Source organism: Melitaea cinxia, chromosome 8 (genome assembly GCF_905220565.1).
Source record: "Melitaea cinxia chromosome 8, ilMelCinx1.1, whole genome shotgun sequence".
Taxonomy (NCBI): Eukaryota; Metazoa; Arthropoda; class Insecta; order Lepidoptera; family Nymphalidae; genus Melitaea; species Melitaea cinxia.
The window spans coordinates 6,271,035-6,292,108 of record NC_059401.1 but is presented as its reverse complement, the minus strand read 5'-3'; the positions used below and the strand labels follow the sequence as shown (position 1 = coordinate 6,292,108).

The 21,074-nt window shown below is 31.1% G+C and overlaps 1 protein-coding gene and 1 long non-coding RNA gene across 2 annotated transcripts; both read right to left on the bottom strand.

Moving 5' to 3' along the window:
* Window positions 1–10,285: 10,285 nt before the first annotated feature.
* On the bottom strand, window positions 10,286–10,678 carry LOC123656102. The gene is made up of 2 exons (XR_006743494.1): window positions 10,597–10,678; window positions 10,286–10,481 (listed from the first exon to the last, which is right to left on the bottom strand). It is a non-coding gene; the product is annotated as an uncharacterized LOC123656102 (long non-coding RNA).
* A 6,958-nt stretch (window positions 10,679–17,636) lies between these two features.
* LOC123655637 lies at window positions 17,637–19,953 on the bottom strand. Its single transcript, XM_045591401.1, has 4 exons — window positions 19,844–19,953; window positions 19,313–19,492; window positions 18,489–18,638; window positions 17,637–17,895 (listed from the first exon to the last, which is right to left on the bottom strand). Exons 1-4 carry the CDS (start codon window positions 19,919–19,921, stop codon window positions 17,725–17,727), a joined length of 579 nt encoding a protein of 192 aa, XP_045447357.1. The 5' UTR covers window positions 19,922–19,953; the 3' UTR covers window positions 17,637–17,724.
* Window positions 19,954–21,074: the final 1,121 nt, after the last annotated feature.

Below are 21,074 nucleotides of genomic sequence, written 5' to 3'. Positions count from 1 at the left end.
CTATTTATTGTCAGCGGGCGCGTAATGAATGCTACGTTGTTGACGAAACGAGTGTTTCTGCTTGTTAAAAAGCCATTCCGGATATGAAAAATACGCGATATAGAAATCAAAATTATATTTCTATTGAAATATGTTTTAACTTATTTTTGCTTTCAGTCATTTCTGTTAGAACCTTTATTTCGTGACGAGTACTTTCGGGATTGCAAATATATTTTTTCGTTGGCTTTTAGGAATGTAGTAAAAAAAATTAGAAATATATTTTTTTAAATACAATTTTATAATTTTTAGTCTTGAAATGAAATTAAATAATTCATGTAGTCTAAAGATTTTGTATCGATTATTATTTCTAATTTTCTCAATCAATAAAAATAAAAAGAATGAAACGATTTTTGGTATGACAATAATATCGTGATTACACAATGTGAAATGGGTTTCATTCGACATATAGTAGAAGATCTGAACTAAAAGCGAACTTCACCCATCTAGTCAATGAATAAAAATTATTTTATATTTATTATATATCTAAATATATTTTATATCTAATATACTAAATTAGAAAAAAAAAATGCTAAAGACTTAACTAAAAATACCTGACCAGGCTTTTTCATACAAAGTTTATAAATATATATATTTTATCTGAAAACGCACTTTCGAGTTTAAAAAATTAATTTAATACCTAACGCCAGTACCTATCTATAAAGCATGAAAAAAATGTAAACGTTGGGTTGTCTATTAGTTTCGTGGCATAACTTCTGAGTTAACAGGTTTAAACAGGCATATTAATATATATATATATATATATATTGATACTAGTTATTTTCACCCACATGTTTAATAAATCTTACATCAAAATGAGAGCTGTTTCATTGCGAATACGATTATATAGGGTTCCCTACTAAAAGTCTGGTTAGAATGTAACATAGCCTGGGCAGGAATTTTTTTTTCTTTTTATTTGGGAAAAAAAACAGTTTTACAATGGGTATCAACAACATCAGTATATATACAAAAAGTACTTATCGTAATACCAACACCGTTTACCACGGATTACCTCAAATATTACAAAATAAGTCGATCACAGTTACAAGACAAACAGCTATAATTACAAGGTAAATCCAATTAATTCAAACATTGCAATACAAGTTTTTTTATAAGTGCGGGGACTCGTCACAGCAATATCGATTGCGTTAAACCGATCGTTATAAGAACTAAGCATTCGATGCAGTGGAGATCGCCTACCAGCGTTTGTACGGCAGCGAGATGTGGCAAACATTTTAATAATATTGCGACAGTGGGTTCTATTCGGCACTCCATAACATACTTGGTTCACAAGACCACAATCATATCTATTGTGACACAAATCATACACAAACATAGCTTCAAGTTGACTACGTCTAGCTTCTAGGGTAATGAGCTTATACTTCTTAAGCAACTGATCATACGGCATTCGACACAGACAACACCTGTAATGCATACTCTTTAAGAATTTCGCTTGAATGTTTTCGAGTATCGCAGTATATTTTTTGTATAACGGGTTCCACACAAGCACAGCATATTCGACCTGAGAGCGGACCAGAGCATTATATAGAGTAATATAAGAGGATGTCTGTTTAAAATTAATGGATGCTCGCATAACAAAACCGAACATTTTGAAAGCTTTACTTCTAATATTTTCAATATGCATATCAAAATGTAGCTTACAATCCATCAAGACTCCCAGATCTCTGATGAATTTAACAGAATCTAATTGTACATTGCATAACTCATATTGAAAGCGACTAACATATTTCTTTTTCGTGAAAGTGATGTGCTTACACTTGCTTATACTAAGTTCCATTTTGTTGTTTATACAGTAAGTAGAAAATCTATTAAGATCTGCTTGAAATTTGACGTGATCATTTTCATTCAATTTTCCAGCCAAATAATTTTTATCCAATAATCAGATAGGTGGAGTTCATGCCTAGTTCGGATCTTAGACTAATATAACCTAGAGGTGCACGAGTTAAGACAAGCAATTTCGCCGTGAGCTAAAAACAAATAAACGTCGATTCTTAAAAACAAATCAGTGTTCAAAATCGGAACACGCATGTTTTTATGAAGGGGATAACGCTACAAAGGAAAGCAATTTAACAAAATAAAAAATTCGATATTGGAATCGGGAGGAAAAAAACAAATGATACGGGAAATACTTAAATCACTGCTATTGATGTGAAATTGGAAATTACAGTTGGGGTAAGAAATAATTTGTCTCAAAAATTGCGGAAAATACCACGTGGCCCGAATATATGTATTGGTTGAAGGAATGATATCTTTGAATCATTTCTATCATTTATTATAAAAGATAAAATCAATTACAAAAAAGAAATCATTTATAAAACTTCATACGGACGTTTTTTTTTAATTAATTGACATGCTAAGTCTTTGGTGGTATTTTTATTAAAATAAGCAGTTTTAATTAGTAAAAATATTTTTAAAAAATCGTAACAGTAACAATTTTTAATAATTATAATTTACAAACAAATGACATAGTGTTGAGGAAATTTGTCAAATCGGGGAATCGGGTAAATATATCTCTATTTCTGGAGTAAGCCCTTTCAAATTATAGTAAAAAAAATCGGAGTTTTCGCATTATATTCCAAATTAGTTATAGGTAAATAATTTATTAATTAGATCGCTCTTTCAGCGATAAGAACGCCTTTATACATCTTTCATTTTATGTTTTTCTCTGTTGTTTCTTTTAATGGTGTACAATAAAGAGTATTATTATTATTATTATTATTATTATTATTATTATTATTATTATTATTATTATTATTAATTAGTAATAAATGATGTATCCCTCGTAAAATAGTAATTAATCGTTTTGTCTTTTGAAACACATAAATTGGTTGTCTGTGAAGTTGGTTTATGGGCGATAGTTTAACGTGACAACGTCATAACAAAACATCTCGGACGCATAGGTCAATCGAGTGGCAGAGATATAGATGCGGCGCAAGCGTACAATGAGCGTAACGGGACAATGAGCTACCCTTTTTCGTGCATGCAGCCGGCATTCATCGATTTATTAGACGTTGTCATGTCAAAAGTAAACTATATAACCAATTTAGAACTGACATAAAAAAACAGCTTGATTTAAATCACATTATGTCTATCTTTAGAAATTAAACATGACAGGTAACGGAGTAAGATTGGTTAATTTATAACACACAGGCGGTTTTAAAATATAATTTTAAGCAAAATCATATAGCTGGTTATTTTTAAAAAATTATTTAACTTTTTTTTGTAAACTTACTACAGTGATTTAGTTTTAAATTCTTAGTAATTATTTCCATTATTATAACTTGTCAGTATCATGACCTATTTAATAAATTTTAGTATAACTAAAAAACTTTTAATAAATACCAATTTACTGAACATAAAATCTATTTGACTTTAATACAGAATATTATTTTTTATTCCTAATATTTGTCTAACTTATCGATGAAGGATAAATAGATTCGAAAAAAGAATCAATTCGTTTTATATATTGATATACGACAAAACAAATAGTATTTGAATTATGGAAATCGAATTCATGATTCGAAAAATTACAACCCTCGTTGGTATTTTATCTCGCTCAAGACATTACAGAGCACTATCGAAATTGGTTTCGATAAAATTTGCGTAACGTCAAACAGTTGGAAATAAATTCACTTAATTGCTCAGTTAATGTGACATTTACTTAAATATATTTAGCTTTAATTTTGTTTACATTATAAGTTAACATCCATTTTTTATTCTAAACGAGTACTATTTATTATTTTTATGTCACTGCCTCTGGCGTATGATAATAAGGTACTCAAACGACTTCATCATGTTCAGCGAACTTCTCACATTTCTAGACAGCGAACGAAACTAAAGTCATAAAGTTTATGCAGTGACAACATATTTCACAAACGTCGGGCCTTTTATTAAACATAGCCAGATGATCGTTAGATCCCCCTTTCCTCGGGAATTTAAACTTGAGCCGGGTGCCAGTATTGTGAAAGTTTTTAGCTCAACGAAAATACACAGGAACGCTTTCAAAAGAGTAATAGTACTAAGAGTTTTTTGTCCGATTCACTCGCGAGCGGATTAAGTTCACATGCGAGGAATTTGCCAATCAGAAGCCTTTCAGCAACTTTAGAGGTCTATAAAAGGTCCATTCTTTGTGTCTTGGAAGATTAGACGTATTGAATTCACTACTTCATAAATCTCTCTCAAAGAATAATCATATATAATCAAATTTCATGAATTTTTATGTATTTTCACGTAGTATAATTTATAGAACTTTCATCAATCACTTAAAGTTAAATCTACTGTCGAAAAACATGACGTCCTTCTAAAATATACGTTAAAACTAACGTCGTTGCAAGTGGCACCTCTCTAATAAAATGTTTAGTCTCACATCCAGCCAGTCAGAACATTTGAGATATAGACATAAAGTTGGCAAGTTATGTTCTATTTACGGTTTACAAATGTATGTGCACATGTTTGGATTTTACGATTTGAGTAAAACAATTTGTATTCGACTCCTGCAGTGGCTGTAAAAGTTGAGTGTGGTACATAGTCAGCATGTCTGCATGTCCAGGTGCAATCAGACAAACTAAAATTGCTTAATCAAATACAAAAAACTGTATTCATTCTAAAATTTACACGTATGTACAATATCGTAGAAAGCACACGTTTACAAAAATTTAGCGAATATTGGTTAAGACCCAAATATTTGTTACGTTTAAAATGAATTTTGGAAAAATGTTGTCAACAAAATTATATATTTTTAGATTATTTTTCAACCCATTATGAATAATATTTGGATTTGTCATCATTACAGCCTATACAGTCCACTGCTGGACATAGGCCTCCACAAGTTTACGCCAAAAATAACGTGAACTCATGTGTTTTGCCCATAGTCACCACGCTGGGCAAGCGGGTTGGTGACCGCAGGGCTGGCTTTGTCGCACCGAAGACGCTGCTGCCCGTCTTCGGCCTGTGTATTTCAAAGCCAGCAGTTGGATGGTTATCCCGCCATCGGTCGACTTTTTAAATTCCAAGGTGGTAGCGGAACTGTGTTATCCCTTAGTCGCCTCATACGACACCCACGGGAAGAGAGGGGGTGGCTATATTCTTTAGTACCGTAGCCACACAGTACATTATTTGGATTATATTGTACAGTATTTGGATTTGTACATACAGTAAAATTGTTTAAGCTACTTTGGTAAGGTACTTCTGAATAGCCTCCGATATATTTTTTAAACTTTAACTCGTCGATAAAGTGAAATATTAATAAACTGCCGAAACAATTAAAAAACCGGATGGGGAAACGAATTCTTTTTCTCGTAAGGTCTTTTTCATTGTCAATTATAGCTGTACGCTAACGCACTCACATGTAATTATGCGAAACGAGTCTATCTAAGTAGTTCGTCTATTTAAACAAAGGCAAATTGAAAAATGGGCTCGAATTTTTTTCACGCGGAACGTGATGTATTACACCTACTGAACCCCATTTGAAGGGATTTAGTTAGGAGTTGAACACTGTACATTATTTTGTTTTTACCCGACTGCAAAGGAATGATTATTATATTTTTATATAAAGAACTTTTCGATAGATGTCAACAATTTATATTAAAACTTACGCTATGCGTAGGCCTCTTTCCCCATGTAGAAGAAGGATCAGAGCTTAATCCACCACGCTACTGCAATGCAAGTTGGTGGATATATTCCCTACTATGAGTGACGATCGCTATCAGGTGTACATGATACCAACCGGGACCGACAGCTTAACGTGCTCTCCGAGGCACGATGGGGAGACCCACAAGGACTAACAACCAGACCGGAAAGAAATATTTGTATAAACACAAATATCCTCTCCGAGCGGGAATAGAACCCGCGACCGTCGGTGTTTAGGCGCCGCAGACACGGCACACGCACCATTACACCAAAGCGGTTGTCGTTTATACGTTTACTAGCGACCCGCCCCGGCTTCTCACGGGTGCAATGCTGATACTAAATATACTACAGAATGTCTTTATTTACAGTGTGAAGCTAGCTTATGACATGGTTATTAACATAATAACAACAACATTCAAATATGCGTCGTTAGATTACACGTTGTTACAAAATGCGTTGAGGAAATGAAGGTTCACTGCTCGTTCCCCGTAGGTGATAGCGTGATAATATGTAGCCTATATGTTGACCCGACTTCTTAGCAATATTCGTGCCAAATTTGAAGTAAATCCATGCAGTACTTTTTGAGTTTATCCCGCACATACATACAAACAAACAAACAAACGGACAAAAATTCTAAAAACTATATTTTTGGCTTCGATATCGATTGTAGATTACACCCCAAGTATTCTTTTAAAAAATATTCAATCTACAGTTTTGACTTTCCTACCATTTTATTATATGTGTAGATTGATGACGATTCATATTTTTCCACGTGTAAATTTTTTGTTAATTTTATTCTAAATTAAAAAGTTTTTGGAAACTATAAAGGAGTTTAATTACTCTAAATTAAAAACACTACAGTTTATCTCATATACCAACACTAAAAAGTAATCAATCAACACAAAGAAATAAAATGAAAAAAGGGTTTTTCTTTCTTTTAGAAATGATTGTTATTATTGGAAAAATGTACAGAAATATCTCTCAATATACAAAAGTAACAAAGGTGATTGAGATGAGGTAAACTTCACAACAAGAAAAATAAGAAAAATAAAAATAAGACATCGTGGCAAATGGATGGCGCCTCAATACTTCGCGATAAAGAAACTGCCTCGCAAATTGAAAGTTTCTCTGGCTGACTCTAGTTTTAAACTGTTCTATCTTAGGATTTATTGTTTAGAGCTCTTTCTAACTATTTTTGTCACATACTAGGTGTTTTGGTTCTTATTATTTGCGATTAAAGAAAAAAATAACTGTTTAAGTTTATTTTCAATTTCGGTGTATGTTGAATACTGAAGTTGATTGATTGTTCATAATTGATGATATTGCTTCTATCAATATCTCAAATTGGCAATTGTTACTTCTTTACCCATGTAATAAACTTTTGTCTAACTTTTCTTTTTGGTGATACTGAACACTTTTAAAACAAATAACGTTATAATTTACTAGCAACACCCGTGCGGATAATTCGCACTAAATAAGTAAAAAATTTACCAATCGTCAATCATGTTGACGTTGTTTCAAAATTAAAGCCGTCATATATATAATTTTAATAATTTATTAATTTTTTTTTGCAACAATACTAAATTTTTTATTTTCATTAAAATATACAATAATTATTACATATTTATTAATTTACAAAAACAAAAGCAATATTTTTTTTTGTTGTGTATGCCGGCAGAATAAGTTATTATCTATAAATTGATATATATGTAATTTATGTGGAGTAATTGTGAGGTTGTTTTTTTTTAAAAGGAGGTAAACAACTTAACCTTAGCGTATTAATATATATGATGATTCAGTTAACTAATTTACTTCTCTTGTTTTAAATAGGTACATGTTACAAAATCACAACCCAGTCTCTTCCCCTGATTTCAAGTCATTCACATCACCTTTTCTGTGGTTCACAATCAAAATGATTTCTTCTTTATAAAATAACTTCCAAACGTTTTGTAACATTTGGTACTAGGCATTTTATGGGTGTAGTCGTCAAGTCAAATAAACGAGTAGATGTTTCAAATTTTTCTGAATCGTATTGTTTTTATCGTATGACAACATTAACTAATAGGTAGCTTAATCTTTGAATTCCATCTGTGTTCTTTTCTTCTGCTGTTTTTACTATTTATATTGACCTTATTATGTATGAAATTGTATGAATCAATCAAATCAGACGAACGATTGGATAATGTTAAGTTCAGACTAACACAATATGTCATACTTGTGCACTTTGTAACCGGTTAAAAAGGAATAACTAGCATGTGGCGTTTTTTTTTTTTCTTTTTTTTTTGTGAAAGACTATTTTTATAAAGCGGAAAACTGCAATTTGTGCAAATAAATGTTCTATTCATTTCTTCAATTTATTTAGCTGTTTATTGTAGGTACTTGAATTTCGTTGTTACTGGTAATATAATATAGTGAAATAAAGCTTACATAGTGAAATAGTATTTATGCACAAATATAATAATATATAACTACAGGTTTGTGTCTGTAACTTTTATGTCAAGGTTTTTCAGATCGTAAAAATTCACAAAAATGAGAATCACCTCTTATATTTCTGATTATGTAGTTATAGTATTTAACAGTCTTGGATAGTCTGAGTCTAGACAAAGGTTTGCTGCCAATTGCACACCCGAGAATATCCCACAACTCCTTTTCTATTTAAATATTTCCTTGCAATTAATTTAATTTACTTAACAAAGAGAAGCACTTGATACTACTCGTACTTAACGAACTTTCACATTGACTGTGTTTCGACTTTTGATTCCCGACGTTTCGGATACTTTACAGCAACCATGGTCACGGGAGGACTCCTCACAGTCCCAAGTTAATAATAAACCGCGATAAAATCCGAAAAAAGTTGTTTCATTAAATGAGTAAAATTCGCGTAAACATTAGAAAAAAAAATTATATACCTTTTTTATCTTTTTGAAAGTTTTTATGATTTTTTTTTCGAAAATTTTACGCTATTAACGCTTAATAATTATTATAATTAATTATTTTTATTTATAAATGGCTAGTAATTAGTGTTTTTATAGTCTCTTAATGCTTTTATGGTTAATGAACCATAGTGAAAGATTTTTTTTATGATGTAAGGCAATATGAAAAGTCCTCTTAATTAGTGATAGCTTCAATTTCTGTTCGTTGTTCCCGTTACAAGCATTCGTGAATACCTTCTTCGTAAATTTAATATTCTTACCAGATACTTTTACCTCATTTACGATTTTTAATTAGTGTGACTAATATTTTGTGCAGTAAAGTTTCACTTGATTCAAGTATTCAGTGTTTGCTTACAGACGACGCAATAAAATAATGATCAAAGCAACGAGACGATGTGCTACTGATTACGAATGCGATTAATGATCAATTTGTATTTGATGTTTATTTTCCTAATTTATTGTTATTGTTAATTTTTTGTAATCTCTTTGTACTCCACGGCATCTATCATCTTATTATTATTATCAGGCCATGTGTCGGACTTGGGAAAGTTAACACAATCGTTAATGCCCAGAACACGAAAAATATGTATGGCCTATATTATGTAGGAGAAGTGAACCTTAGAAAAACAAAATAATCAGACTGGAGATATTTGAACTCAAGCCGCGGTCTTATGGTTTAGGGACCGTCCGTTTTCCCACCTGAGCTTAGCTGTACAGATGTTGACGAAATTTTCCTTCATATTCTAATAATATTTCAGCAGTTTTTCATTGCCTGAAAACATTGATAAAACGACATTTTCTAAAACTGAATCCTAGTTGGATAGATTTATTGCCCCCTGCATACTAAATTTCACGAATATCGTTGGAGCCGTTTCCGTGATTTATACAAGAATTGCTCGTTTTAATGTATTTGATATAATTGTAAGAAATTATATTTTACGTACTTCATGTGTAAAACGATGTAGTACCAACTACCTTTCTTATACATATTCTCTTTAAATGTTATCTGGCAAAATTCGCTACTTAGCGATAACTCTGCTTTTGTATTAAATATTTTTTATATTATTAAATTTCTTTAAGAATTAAGTTCTTAAAAAATATATATAACGTCTAAAAAAACTAGCTTACAAACTTCTATACCAAAGTAATAGTCACATAATACTTAAAATAACTCTTCGATGAAATTCCATTTTGCATGAATGGCCAATATGTTTTTATTTTCATTTATGCCACAGATATGTATTAAATATGACAATATTATCTACATCACGATGTGTTTAAGAGGAAAAGAAATGCGAACTTATTTTATTTTTGCCCGACTTAAAAAAGGAGGAGGTTACTCAATTCGACCGTATATATATATATATCTTATCACTTTCACGCGAACAAGTCAATATTGTAGCTCTATGCGATATTGCACATCATTTTTTCATATAAATTCGAGCGGCGTCTAATGACGTTGTGCAAATAGCTGATGATATTAGTATTTAAATATATTGCGCTGACGTTCCTAGACGTCGACGTTAATATACGCCACGCTTCAAATAATTTATAAAAATCTACGCAGTAGCGCATGGGATGTCGATTTGCGATATGCACTTTTAAGATTTGGTAAAGTAGATGATGGCTGACCAAGAGGTCATTGGCCATCTGTAGAAAGGTTCTGCAAGAGTAGCTGTGACTGATCTTCTAAGTCTCTAAAACCGCTAAGTAGAAACGCATCCTCCAAAAGGCCATCTCCTACATTTTTCGCAATACTTCAGAGTCTATTTGACATATTTGCAGTGCTATCTGGACTGGGTCGTAATCAGCATCCGATCCAAATTCTCCATCGTCAACAAAAGGGTCTGGGGTGGTACATATCTAAAACAAACAAAAAATACTAAAGATGTATTTTGAACATATTCAGAATGATTAAAATAAAGTAAAATAAATTATTATAATGTATATAATGTAGTAAGATAGTAAAAATATTTACATTTTACGTCAATATTCTACGCGAACACAATCGGCGCACGCACTACCCCCGCGAGGCGCACAAGTCGAGTGAAGTAATAAAACTTCTTAGGCGAAGCGACGTATAGTGACGTTGTGCGCTAAAAAAAGTAGGTACTGAGTATCAGGACGGAATGCCATCAAAGAAGGCAAAATTAAATCGGTGCGGCGTAGCACTACAATTTTTAGAATTCGATATGTTGTGCACAGCAACCAAACTTTTAAACATTAGTATGGCCAGGCACCGAACCATTACGTTGTGCTCAATAAATCGGGGTTTTGCTGAACGTTATAGTACGTTGTGCCACATCATATCTACCAATATGTGACGTACATACGTACATACACATACAGACGTTGTTCGCATGAAAGTGTTATGTATGTTCGGGGATAACTTCGTCGTTTTTGAACCGAATTTGATAATTCTTTTTTCGTTGGAAAGGGGAAATGCCTGGTGCGGTACCATGATTTGATGATGGGATTCCAAAGAAATCGAGGGAAACTCTCGAAAATCTGCATAACTTTTTACTGGGTGTACCGATTTTGATGATTTTTAAGTCAATGTTTTTTTTAGCTGATGTTTATCATGTTACATTTAAATTTCATCGAGATTTGATTACAACTTTTGGGGTAATCTTTGATAATGCGTATTTACTTGACTATTTTTTCGTCTACCTACGTTGTATTATTTGTCGATATAATTGAAATCGGTTTATTTTTTCGTTTGCTTGCAAACACAATTATCATAACGACATGTAATGAGGATTACAGTAACGATAGTTACAATAATCTCTTCAAACTTCAAACAAATAACTATATTATTATTATCTCCTGCGCTGTAACGAGCATATACAAAAATAATATCAAAGTACACCACTAATGACAACAATTATTAAAAATAAACTATAAACTTTCAAGCGAAGCGGAGATCGTACATTCATCAGCGGATTCGATCGACGTCCAAACAATACAGACGAATAGTTGAACAAAAGTCCTTAAAATCTGCATAAAATTCAAAAACTCTTTATCATCATTCCACTTCAATCGTAATTCCTGCAAAACAAAGGGGAGCGATTGGGAAGATCAATGGTGGCCGACGGCTCAGCGAGTATTTACGGCTTACTGCGCTGTAAATTCAGCGATATCGCGTATGCCTAGGGCGAACCTGCTGCCTGGATTCATAATAATGCTTAAACCTAAATCTCGTTGATTATCATTTTACTGTGCTAACTATGTGACAATGTGCTGAATGTATTTATTTTGTATAAAACAGTTTATTCCGTAGTTATTATGTATATCAGCCGGTTGTTAAGTACCTGAAATAGAGACAGGTATTAAGTTGTTTAATTCTGGCACAGACTACTCTGTGTAAGTGTTTAAAAAATATTTATTTATTTTAATTATAGAGAATTTATTTAATTGTCAAAAAATTACTACATAAAATGCGTTTATAACTACGCATTTAAAATAATTAACACAGAAAAAACTATAAACAAGCAATCCGTTAAATACGCACTTGCTTTATAAAACATCATATGACCAGCGCTGTAAGCCTGTAACATCCGTTTCGATACTTATCTACTACTGATCATTTTCGACGGTTTCTCTTATGTCACGTGACAGGATGTCCTATGGCTTATATGACTTTGTCAGTAACATTTATAATGATCAATCCTACATTAAAATGGGTGATACAAAACACTATGTTAGAAATTAATATATTTTTTACCATATCATAAAACTAGCTATGCAATTACGTTTTCAACGTCCAGACAACAATAGTCATTCATTGCATTCCAAAGGAATATTAATTACTTTCTTCTGCAATGAATACCAGCCACATACAATCAGAGCCCTTGTTAATATCACGTTTATTGTTGAGCCGTAAACGCCGCAACGTTTATTATTTTCCCGTCGTAAAACAACAAAATAATATTGTAACAATCATCTGCGCCCCTATAATCACGATGCGACGTATTTCCAAAATAATACTATTTTATTATACATTGTAATTCAGATTTTTATGCCACATGAGGTTGTTTTATTGCCGAATGAAAACGGGACGGTAATAAAGTTACTGTGCTTTGACTAATCCGGAGAGTGTCTTCTATACAATGTTGACTATTTCGCGATATTCTATGATATATTACGTGCTTTGTTGAATTATTAACACTTATTTTACATTGTAATTTAAAAATAACATTCGATATTATTTTTCAAAAGATGGCCAAATTTTCAGTTCAAAATTTTAAATATAAAATATTTTTGAAAACTTAAAAAATATATATATAAATAATATATATGTTTATATATAAATTAATATATACATGTTTATTATTGGTAGGTGAATCACAGCTGCGCACACAAATATATAAGCATTGACGTTTGATTAAAAAAAATTGATGCTACGGTAAATATAAACTGAAACCAAACCGATTATTATAAAAACTTAGAAGCTAATCATAATGACTTCTGCACACATCAATCAGCATATGCACGAAAATAAAATAAATTAGTCTAGTGCCGTAGTCATATCATTTATCCGTTTTCATATTTTATGATTAAACTTAAAAATTGTTACATACTAAAAAATTTAAATAGCACTCACTTATTCAGTCGTGACTTTAAATCTATATTCACGAGAAAACTCATAAAAGTTTATATTTGTCCCGTTGGTAAATAGCCGGGATATAAACATGTCGTATATGAAAAGATAACTTTAAATGTAATTGAGCTCGCGTCATTTGAAAACGGTCTTTATCCACACACAAATAAAGATTCAAATTCGATATAGCTTAATCTAATTTAGGGAGTAATATTATCTTCTCATTCGAATAGATGAGAAAAAACGGGGGTCCGGCGAGCGAACTTTTTAATTTGTAATTACAGGACAGCGTCCAAGCTTTAAGCATCATTAACTTTCCTCCTAAATGTCTACGTTGTATGTGTTCCGTACATACTTTTTCCAACATAGAAACATTTTATTGTCCGTAACCAAATTAATTTGGATTGTTGAAAAGAGATAGAGCGTATTTGCATAATTAGTTTATTTTTATTTGTTATACAAATAAAATAAATTTAAAGAAAACTTGTACGGAATGTGTGACGTTTATGAGAAAAATTGTAGCGCATTTATGAAATGAAATGTGTACATTAAACTTTATCAATTTATCCGTACCGTAATGTTGAAAAATGTTTATATGTAATACATACATATGCATTACTTGGAACGCAGATAAGGTGAATTAAAGTATTATTATTTATTTTGTGTATATGTTTTATTCATTGTGTTATAAAGTCGTTTAGTTATTTTTATTCACTATACCAAAAATTACTTAAGCCAACGTAGAAATATATTTCAGATTAAAATATCGTTTAAGAATTTTGTGCCGTCACATTTGCTCATTTATTAAAAATTATTAATTATTATATTTAAAATCGAGAAACATTGTGCTTCTTCACAACCTTTTACTAGGTATAAAATTTATATTAATAAAAATATCTTTATTTAAAAATGTATTTTTTAATTATTATACCAAGTTTTTAATCCTTTCCATTTATTTTGGACTTAAGTTTCACATAATCCTTTCTTAACAAATGCTTAAGTCATTTACGGTGATCAATTTTGAATCTGCTTTATATTTTCAAATGTAATTAAATATATTTAGGATTATGCAAAAACTATTTTAATCATTCATTCTATAAAAAATAAAAATACACAACTTAAAATCTGTTTATAATTTTTCATAAACGAAAATCCTTAAAGAAAATCCTCAAAAACTCTATATTGCAATTTATTACAAAGTATCTTCAAGAGGTATTTAATTCCAATATCCCTGTAATCATTCAACATGTTTAACTCAAAAACTCAGCCTCGGATTTCAAAGTGCGTCGTTAGCAGATCTCTACTTGACAATTTTATTACGAACTGACAGCGTATTATTGGAAGTCTTCAAGAGCTCTTCGCACCTCCCTTACGCTAGTTATCACATATTTTTGATGCGTGCGGCTTTTTTGTCCACACTTCACGCGTCTTTTTATGTCGTTTTAGTATAGAGTCTGTCGTTGCTATTGATCACACGTCTTTCATCTTTTGAAAGGTTAAAGCTGAATAACGCATTCGATATGAAGTATTTCGTATATTTTGTGAATAGTACCATTACTAGGTACTTAAATTCGACTAAATCACAAAAATAAACTTGTATGTGAAATCTGAGGATGTCTCTTTAAATAAATCTCATTATAATTATGTCATCTTTAACTAATCTTTAACTACGCGTTACCTTTTCCAATCTGTCAAAGTAAAACCTTTTCCGAGTGTCCGCTTAGATTCCCTCTCAAGTTTTTCGAGACCTGTCCACGACACGGTTTTTCAATTTGGAAAATAGTGCGCTGTCCACTAATTCCTTTTAGAATGAAATGCTGCAGACGGAATATAAAATGGAACGCTTTCCAAAGAAAAAAGTATAACGCATGTTTAAAATTTCTGCTAATCTACAATAGTAATATTAATATTGATTTAAAACTCAAGTTTAAAAGTAAAGTAAGTAGTATTTTGGATAATAACGAGTAATACCTATTTCGTAAAACTATACGTTTTTTTGTTTCAATTATGTCATTATTAAAAAGATACATTATATTTTTTGTGAGTTGTAAAGTCATACGCCTCAAAAATAGGAAATAGAAATTCTTCATTGTAATTAATAAAAGTTGTCAAACTTACTCCATACGTAAACATTCCGCATAAAATGAACAAAAGCCCGTAGAACAAGCAAAGCTGAAATAATTTTGCTCGGCTCGACTAACCCTTCTTCGTAAATTAAAGCACTTCCTTTATCCTGAGGACACGCCAGACGTCAGCGGCATTGTTTTCTCGTCTTCACAATGAGTAACTCCAAATTGTTCACATTAGAGCAACCGCATAAAGTCACTCTTATGATTTTCGTACGCAATATGAAAAATATCATTTTGCATAATTTTATTAAAACCCGTAGCTTTTATTCCAATATCTTATTAGTATTTATTTTTAATTATATGTTTAGTCTGAGTGTTAGCCTTTGTGGGTGTACCCATGCCTTGGAAAGAGAAGTCGTCAGGTCTAGTTGCTGTCAAATACCTACGCCTGATAACAATCATTAGCTTCGATGAAGTTCGTAGTGACTGTTGTGGTATTTTAGTTCATATTTGTTTTTGTTAATGTCGATAAAAAAAATGAATCGCTGAGTGTGTTGCTGAGCGTAAAATTGAATAATTTTTATATGATTAAGACATAAATACTCATACTAAAGTGCGGTAATATGCTGAGTGAGCCTTATTCCAGGCACTTTAATGCAGGTGAACATAATTTTGACTATAATTTTTTTTATATTTACGTCATAAGTTACATTCAGTCATTTTTCGCATTTTAGTACCCGTTATTTAATTTCTTTATTTTATATACAATCCGTTAGAAAAGAATGAGTAAGTGATTCTCATTATTAAATGTAACTATAATTACATTACTGACTTTTATTTATATCATCGTTAAAAAAGTTTTTGGAATTAGTTAAAATTATTTAATTTACTCACATGAAGTTAGTTCAATCATAATACAAAGTATAAATGACAGGTAGTGAAGATCTCTCCGAATTAAACTATGTATTTTAGCAACGATTCGAAGTTTAATGAATCTCAAAGTTTTATTAGGTTTTAAACGAACTGTTTGAAGATGCCGACAATGAATAAAAGCTATGACGCTTAAAGAGATTTTCAATGATTGTGAGGCTTTAATAGATATAAATATGGTAGACAATTATTTTGTAAGTATAGCATTTTATTTGGTATTGTTTTACTCAATAAATTTTGTAACATTTTCAGTTTATTTTCTATTACCATATTTAATTTGTATTATTACACATTTTATGTTTATTTATTATATTTAATGACGTGAAATTAAACTAATTAATGTAAATTTTAATGATTTTAGCAAAAATTAAGTCATAACAAAAGTTTTTATTGGACATTTAAAAGATAAATATGATAATAAAATGACATTTTAAAAGTCAATCTAAACTTTAAACGTGACTAATTATTTTTTCAATACAAAATCACATAAATCCTCCTCGAAATATAAACGGTTATTTGAATAATATTGTAATTTGAAAACGTCGGGCGTCAGTTCATTTGCATAGAACTGATTGTGACCTCAGAAAACTGAGAGTTTTCACGTATGTTTTTCAAACTTTGCGAAAGTTAATGTCGAATTTATCGCGAGAAGTTAAAATTTAATCTTTATATTAAAGTAACGTTGGTATATTATTAAACTAATATTTTTTTAAATATTCTATTACGTTTTCGAACATTTGATTTCATAAATAATCTAAGTAAACTGTTTAAAATTTAATAAACGTCAACTTTTTGACAATCTTGTTATTTTATGTTTTAAACTTTAGTGATCACTAATTAACTTTACGAGTTAGGGCACAATAGGAGATATCATGCTTAAAGTCTGGGGCAGCCTGATTGGGAAAGTACCTGACAGAAGATACACAGCTAAGTAACAATACTCTAAAGCAGTGTTGTGCTCCTGTGTTGAGTAAGATAGCTAGAGCTCCTACGAAGGGTCGGGGATGGAGTTCGCAACGCATTTGCGATGATCGTCTATAAGCTACAGTAATCGCTTACGAGAATATCATCAACGTATTTGAAATCAATTAAATACGCATTATATTAGGGATAACTCAAAAGCTACTCGTCAGATATCCTTCAACCTAGGTTTCATGACAAACACCAACTTTTGAATTAAAAAAAAAATCGGTACACCCAATGCAAACTTATTATTATTTCTTTTACATTTTGAAATATATTTATAAAAAAGAAAAATATTAATTGTTTGCTCGCAAACGAAAAAAAAACCGATGAAACTCCTCCTTTTTTTGAAGTCGGTTAAAAATATATCATTATTATACACGTAAAACGTCATACATACAGTTGAATAAATGTAAATTAAAAGAAAATTAAAATGCAATAAAATTGTGTTGAGAATTGAGATATTTATACAGTTTAATAAAACGAATTTAATTACACATTTATGAAACATATATGAATTATTTTGACAAATAGGTCAACCAACTTAATCTTTTGTCTTTTCTGAAATTCCAGCAAATAGAATGTGACAAGATAGCTGATTTTCAAGTTGGTCTATCATAGACAGTTGTATTTCGTACTCTCCAACGAACTCGTGACGCAAGACGTCCTTCGCAAAATCTAGTGACAATACCATGTTATCTATTGGATATTCTTTCTGAAAAATGAAATAAGAATAAATATCGAACTATATTTGTTCAAATATCTGTTGCCGGTCTAAATGTCAGTCCTTGTGCGTCCCCCACCGTGCCTCGGAGAAGACGTTTGGCTATCGGTCCCGGTTGTTATCATAAGCACCTAATTGCGATCTTTACTCATAGTAGGAGAGTGTAGTACTCGCTAACGTACTACGTACGTAACGTACGTAACGTATTGGAACGTGACGGATTAAGCTACGACCCCTTTCCTATATGGAAAAAGAGGCCTATGTCAAAATTATCTACCTGTTAAATGTTATATTTAAGGGACAATTTTGTAATCTTAAAAGACTTTTTATGAGTCAATCTACTAAAATTATAATGTCACAATAATTAAATCATGATTTTTTATGTCGCTGATTACAGTTGTTAACCGGTATTGGGGAGACGTTGTGAAATATGAATAGCAAATCTACTTCATGTTAAAAATTGTTATTGAGTAGTTAAATCATCAAAAACATAAAAAGGCATCTTCCTAAGAGTCCTCAGTCTTTACAGATATATATTTGTTTCATAAAGTTCTAATTTTAAATAATGTATTACGTATAATTACTTGTTTTATTGGACATTCAGATGACTTTAGACTCTTGACTAAAGGCCACCAAGGTGTGTCTTCTTTATGAAGCGTAGCACATATGCTTCCCGATATTGCATACATGAACTCTTTGGCCAAATCCGTTTGCTTCCATACTTTTAAATCTATCTACAAAAAAAAATAATAATAATTAATGTACCATTTCAAGTCTTAAAAATCAAATTGAGAATTCTGGGTATCTCACTCATTACAGGAATATAAAACTAATTAACAGCAGAATTTTTTGTCTTTTATCTTCTGGAAGTAATGTGTGTTCGTTTAAAAGCACACCCCTGCTACATTACTAAAAATAGATTAAAAATCTCAAAGAATCTCTGACTTAGATATCACTAAGATGTCTTAGAATATTATCAAGTATTTCTTTCACCTAAATCATTTAATTTTATCAAATTATTTTAATTTCAATTTTGTATTTTAAACGATGGCATGAGACGGTGAAAACTGGACATGCTATTACATTTATATGTTCAAAAATGCTGTAAAATATTGTTTTATAGTATTTATTTCACTTCAGCCTATCGCAGTCCACGCTTGGACATACAAAATATACTAAATCGCGATCATACCGTCTGTCGCATACAAAATACAATCTACATATCAAAGTATAACTCAGCGTAAATTGAGAAAAGCCTGGCGCACAGCTAAAGTTAAGGATTGATAACTAGTTACATATACTAATTAGTTACAATAATAAAATCGATTCACAATACTCAGTCATCACAGAAGTTTGCAAAATGTATCACAAAAATTAACGAATAATAAATACATAAAAATTCACATACACTATATTCGTCAGTTATATCCGCCAGTAGTTCTAGTTTCCCAGAGAGACCTAGTTTTCCTTCTTCTTCTTCCTCCTCCCCCTTTATATATGATACAGTTAAGGAATTACATTTAAATACATTGTTTTCGAAACCATCACAATCTCTTATTTCGTCTGTGAATTCCGCAACGTAGTACACCTTAAATAAGTTTATTAATTTACAAAAGTAGCATATTTTTAAGCACAATTAAGAAATATAAATAAATGAGCAATTATATAAAAGGTAAACTATATATATCTCTAAAAGATACTTGTTAATTATGTATAAGATTCTAAAATACTACTAAAACAAGCCATTCGTTATACTGCAACTTATATTATGTATAATTTGCTTTAGAAAAAAATTATGGAAGTGCACACTGGTTCATTGGGGCACAAGCTTTTGCCTATCACAAGAACCAGGGAACTCATTATTGTATGTAAATATTTTTATGAATAAAGCATTATTATTGTTATTTAAAAAAAATCATATTTTTGGACAATTACTTACATCATTTTCTTGCGAAAAACTTTTTGGTATGAATAATAGCAGTAACAATGATCCAACAATCAACTGTATATTATTCATGATCTGTAAACTTTATTGAAACCAAATGGACACATCGTAAAGTGTGCAATCTTTTATATGCTGTGATAGAAATTAGTGCGATTTCCGATGTGATAAATTCTAATGACAACACAAGTACTATTATTGAATCACATAAGTTTGCGTGTTCATTCTTTTACTAAACATAAACAAGCAAGTGACATGAATTTTTGTCATGCACGGTTTTATCTATAGTTTTATCGAAATTACTTAACAAAGTTGCAGTAGACCTTTAGATTTATTTATTTATATCGTATTTATACACGACTTTCAGCATTTTCCTTCGAAACGTTCGATACTGATCCTTACTGGCGGTTAACCACTGTTACTGGTGCATTTTCGACTTTAGTTCTATAAAAATAGATCCTAGTTTATTGTTGACTCCTGGCAGCCTACGTATTTTTATTATTCTCATGTTGAGTTTTGAGGTCACACTATCATCATATTTACTTATTATCTTACTTATCTTTGGATGGTATTTCTATTAGCACAGCTATTTCTAAGGATATCACGAGGGTTTGTTGCTCAACTTCTTTGGTTGCTTGCTCCAAGACATCGTAGCTATAAGTTCATGTTTCAATTTAGTAGATACCAACTTTAGTTCTATATCCTTCATTTTGCTGCCCTGTTGTCTGCACCATTAAAAATAGACTGTTCCATTTTCATAATCTGTTCATACAGTAATTCAGAGCAAGCTCGCAAGACTTCTGATTTCCTCGCGGAAAGTCATCTTTCTCTCTCGACTAATATCCTAAACCTGTTTGTTGTTCTTGATAATTAGGTGTCGTCTTCGTGCACTAAGATACTCACAATCGTTCTCGTGGTTGTCTTCGGGGACCACGAAGGAAAATCTGCGTGAGATTTGATTTTTTGATTGATTGATGCTGAGAGATTTTTCACACACTTTTCATAACTCCATTCTAGCTCGGGGTACTTTAGTACATTGGATCAACATGAAGTATATTTTCACACTTACTGCACTCCAATCTGGGAAATTTACTGGTAACATTTTTTTTTGCATTAAATAGATTTTTTAGTAACATGATAGAAATATAAAGAGCATAAAGTTATAATGGAAATAAAAATTAATAAAATTTTGTTGACAAATGTTAAATTACGGAAAAAATATAATTAT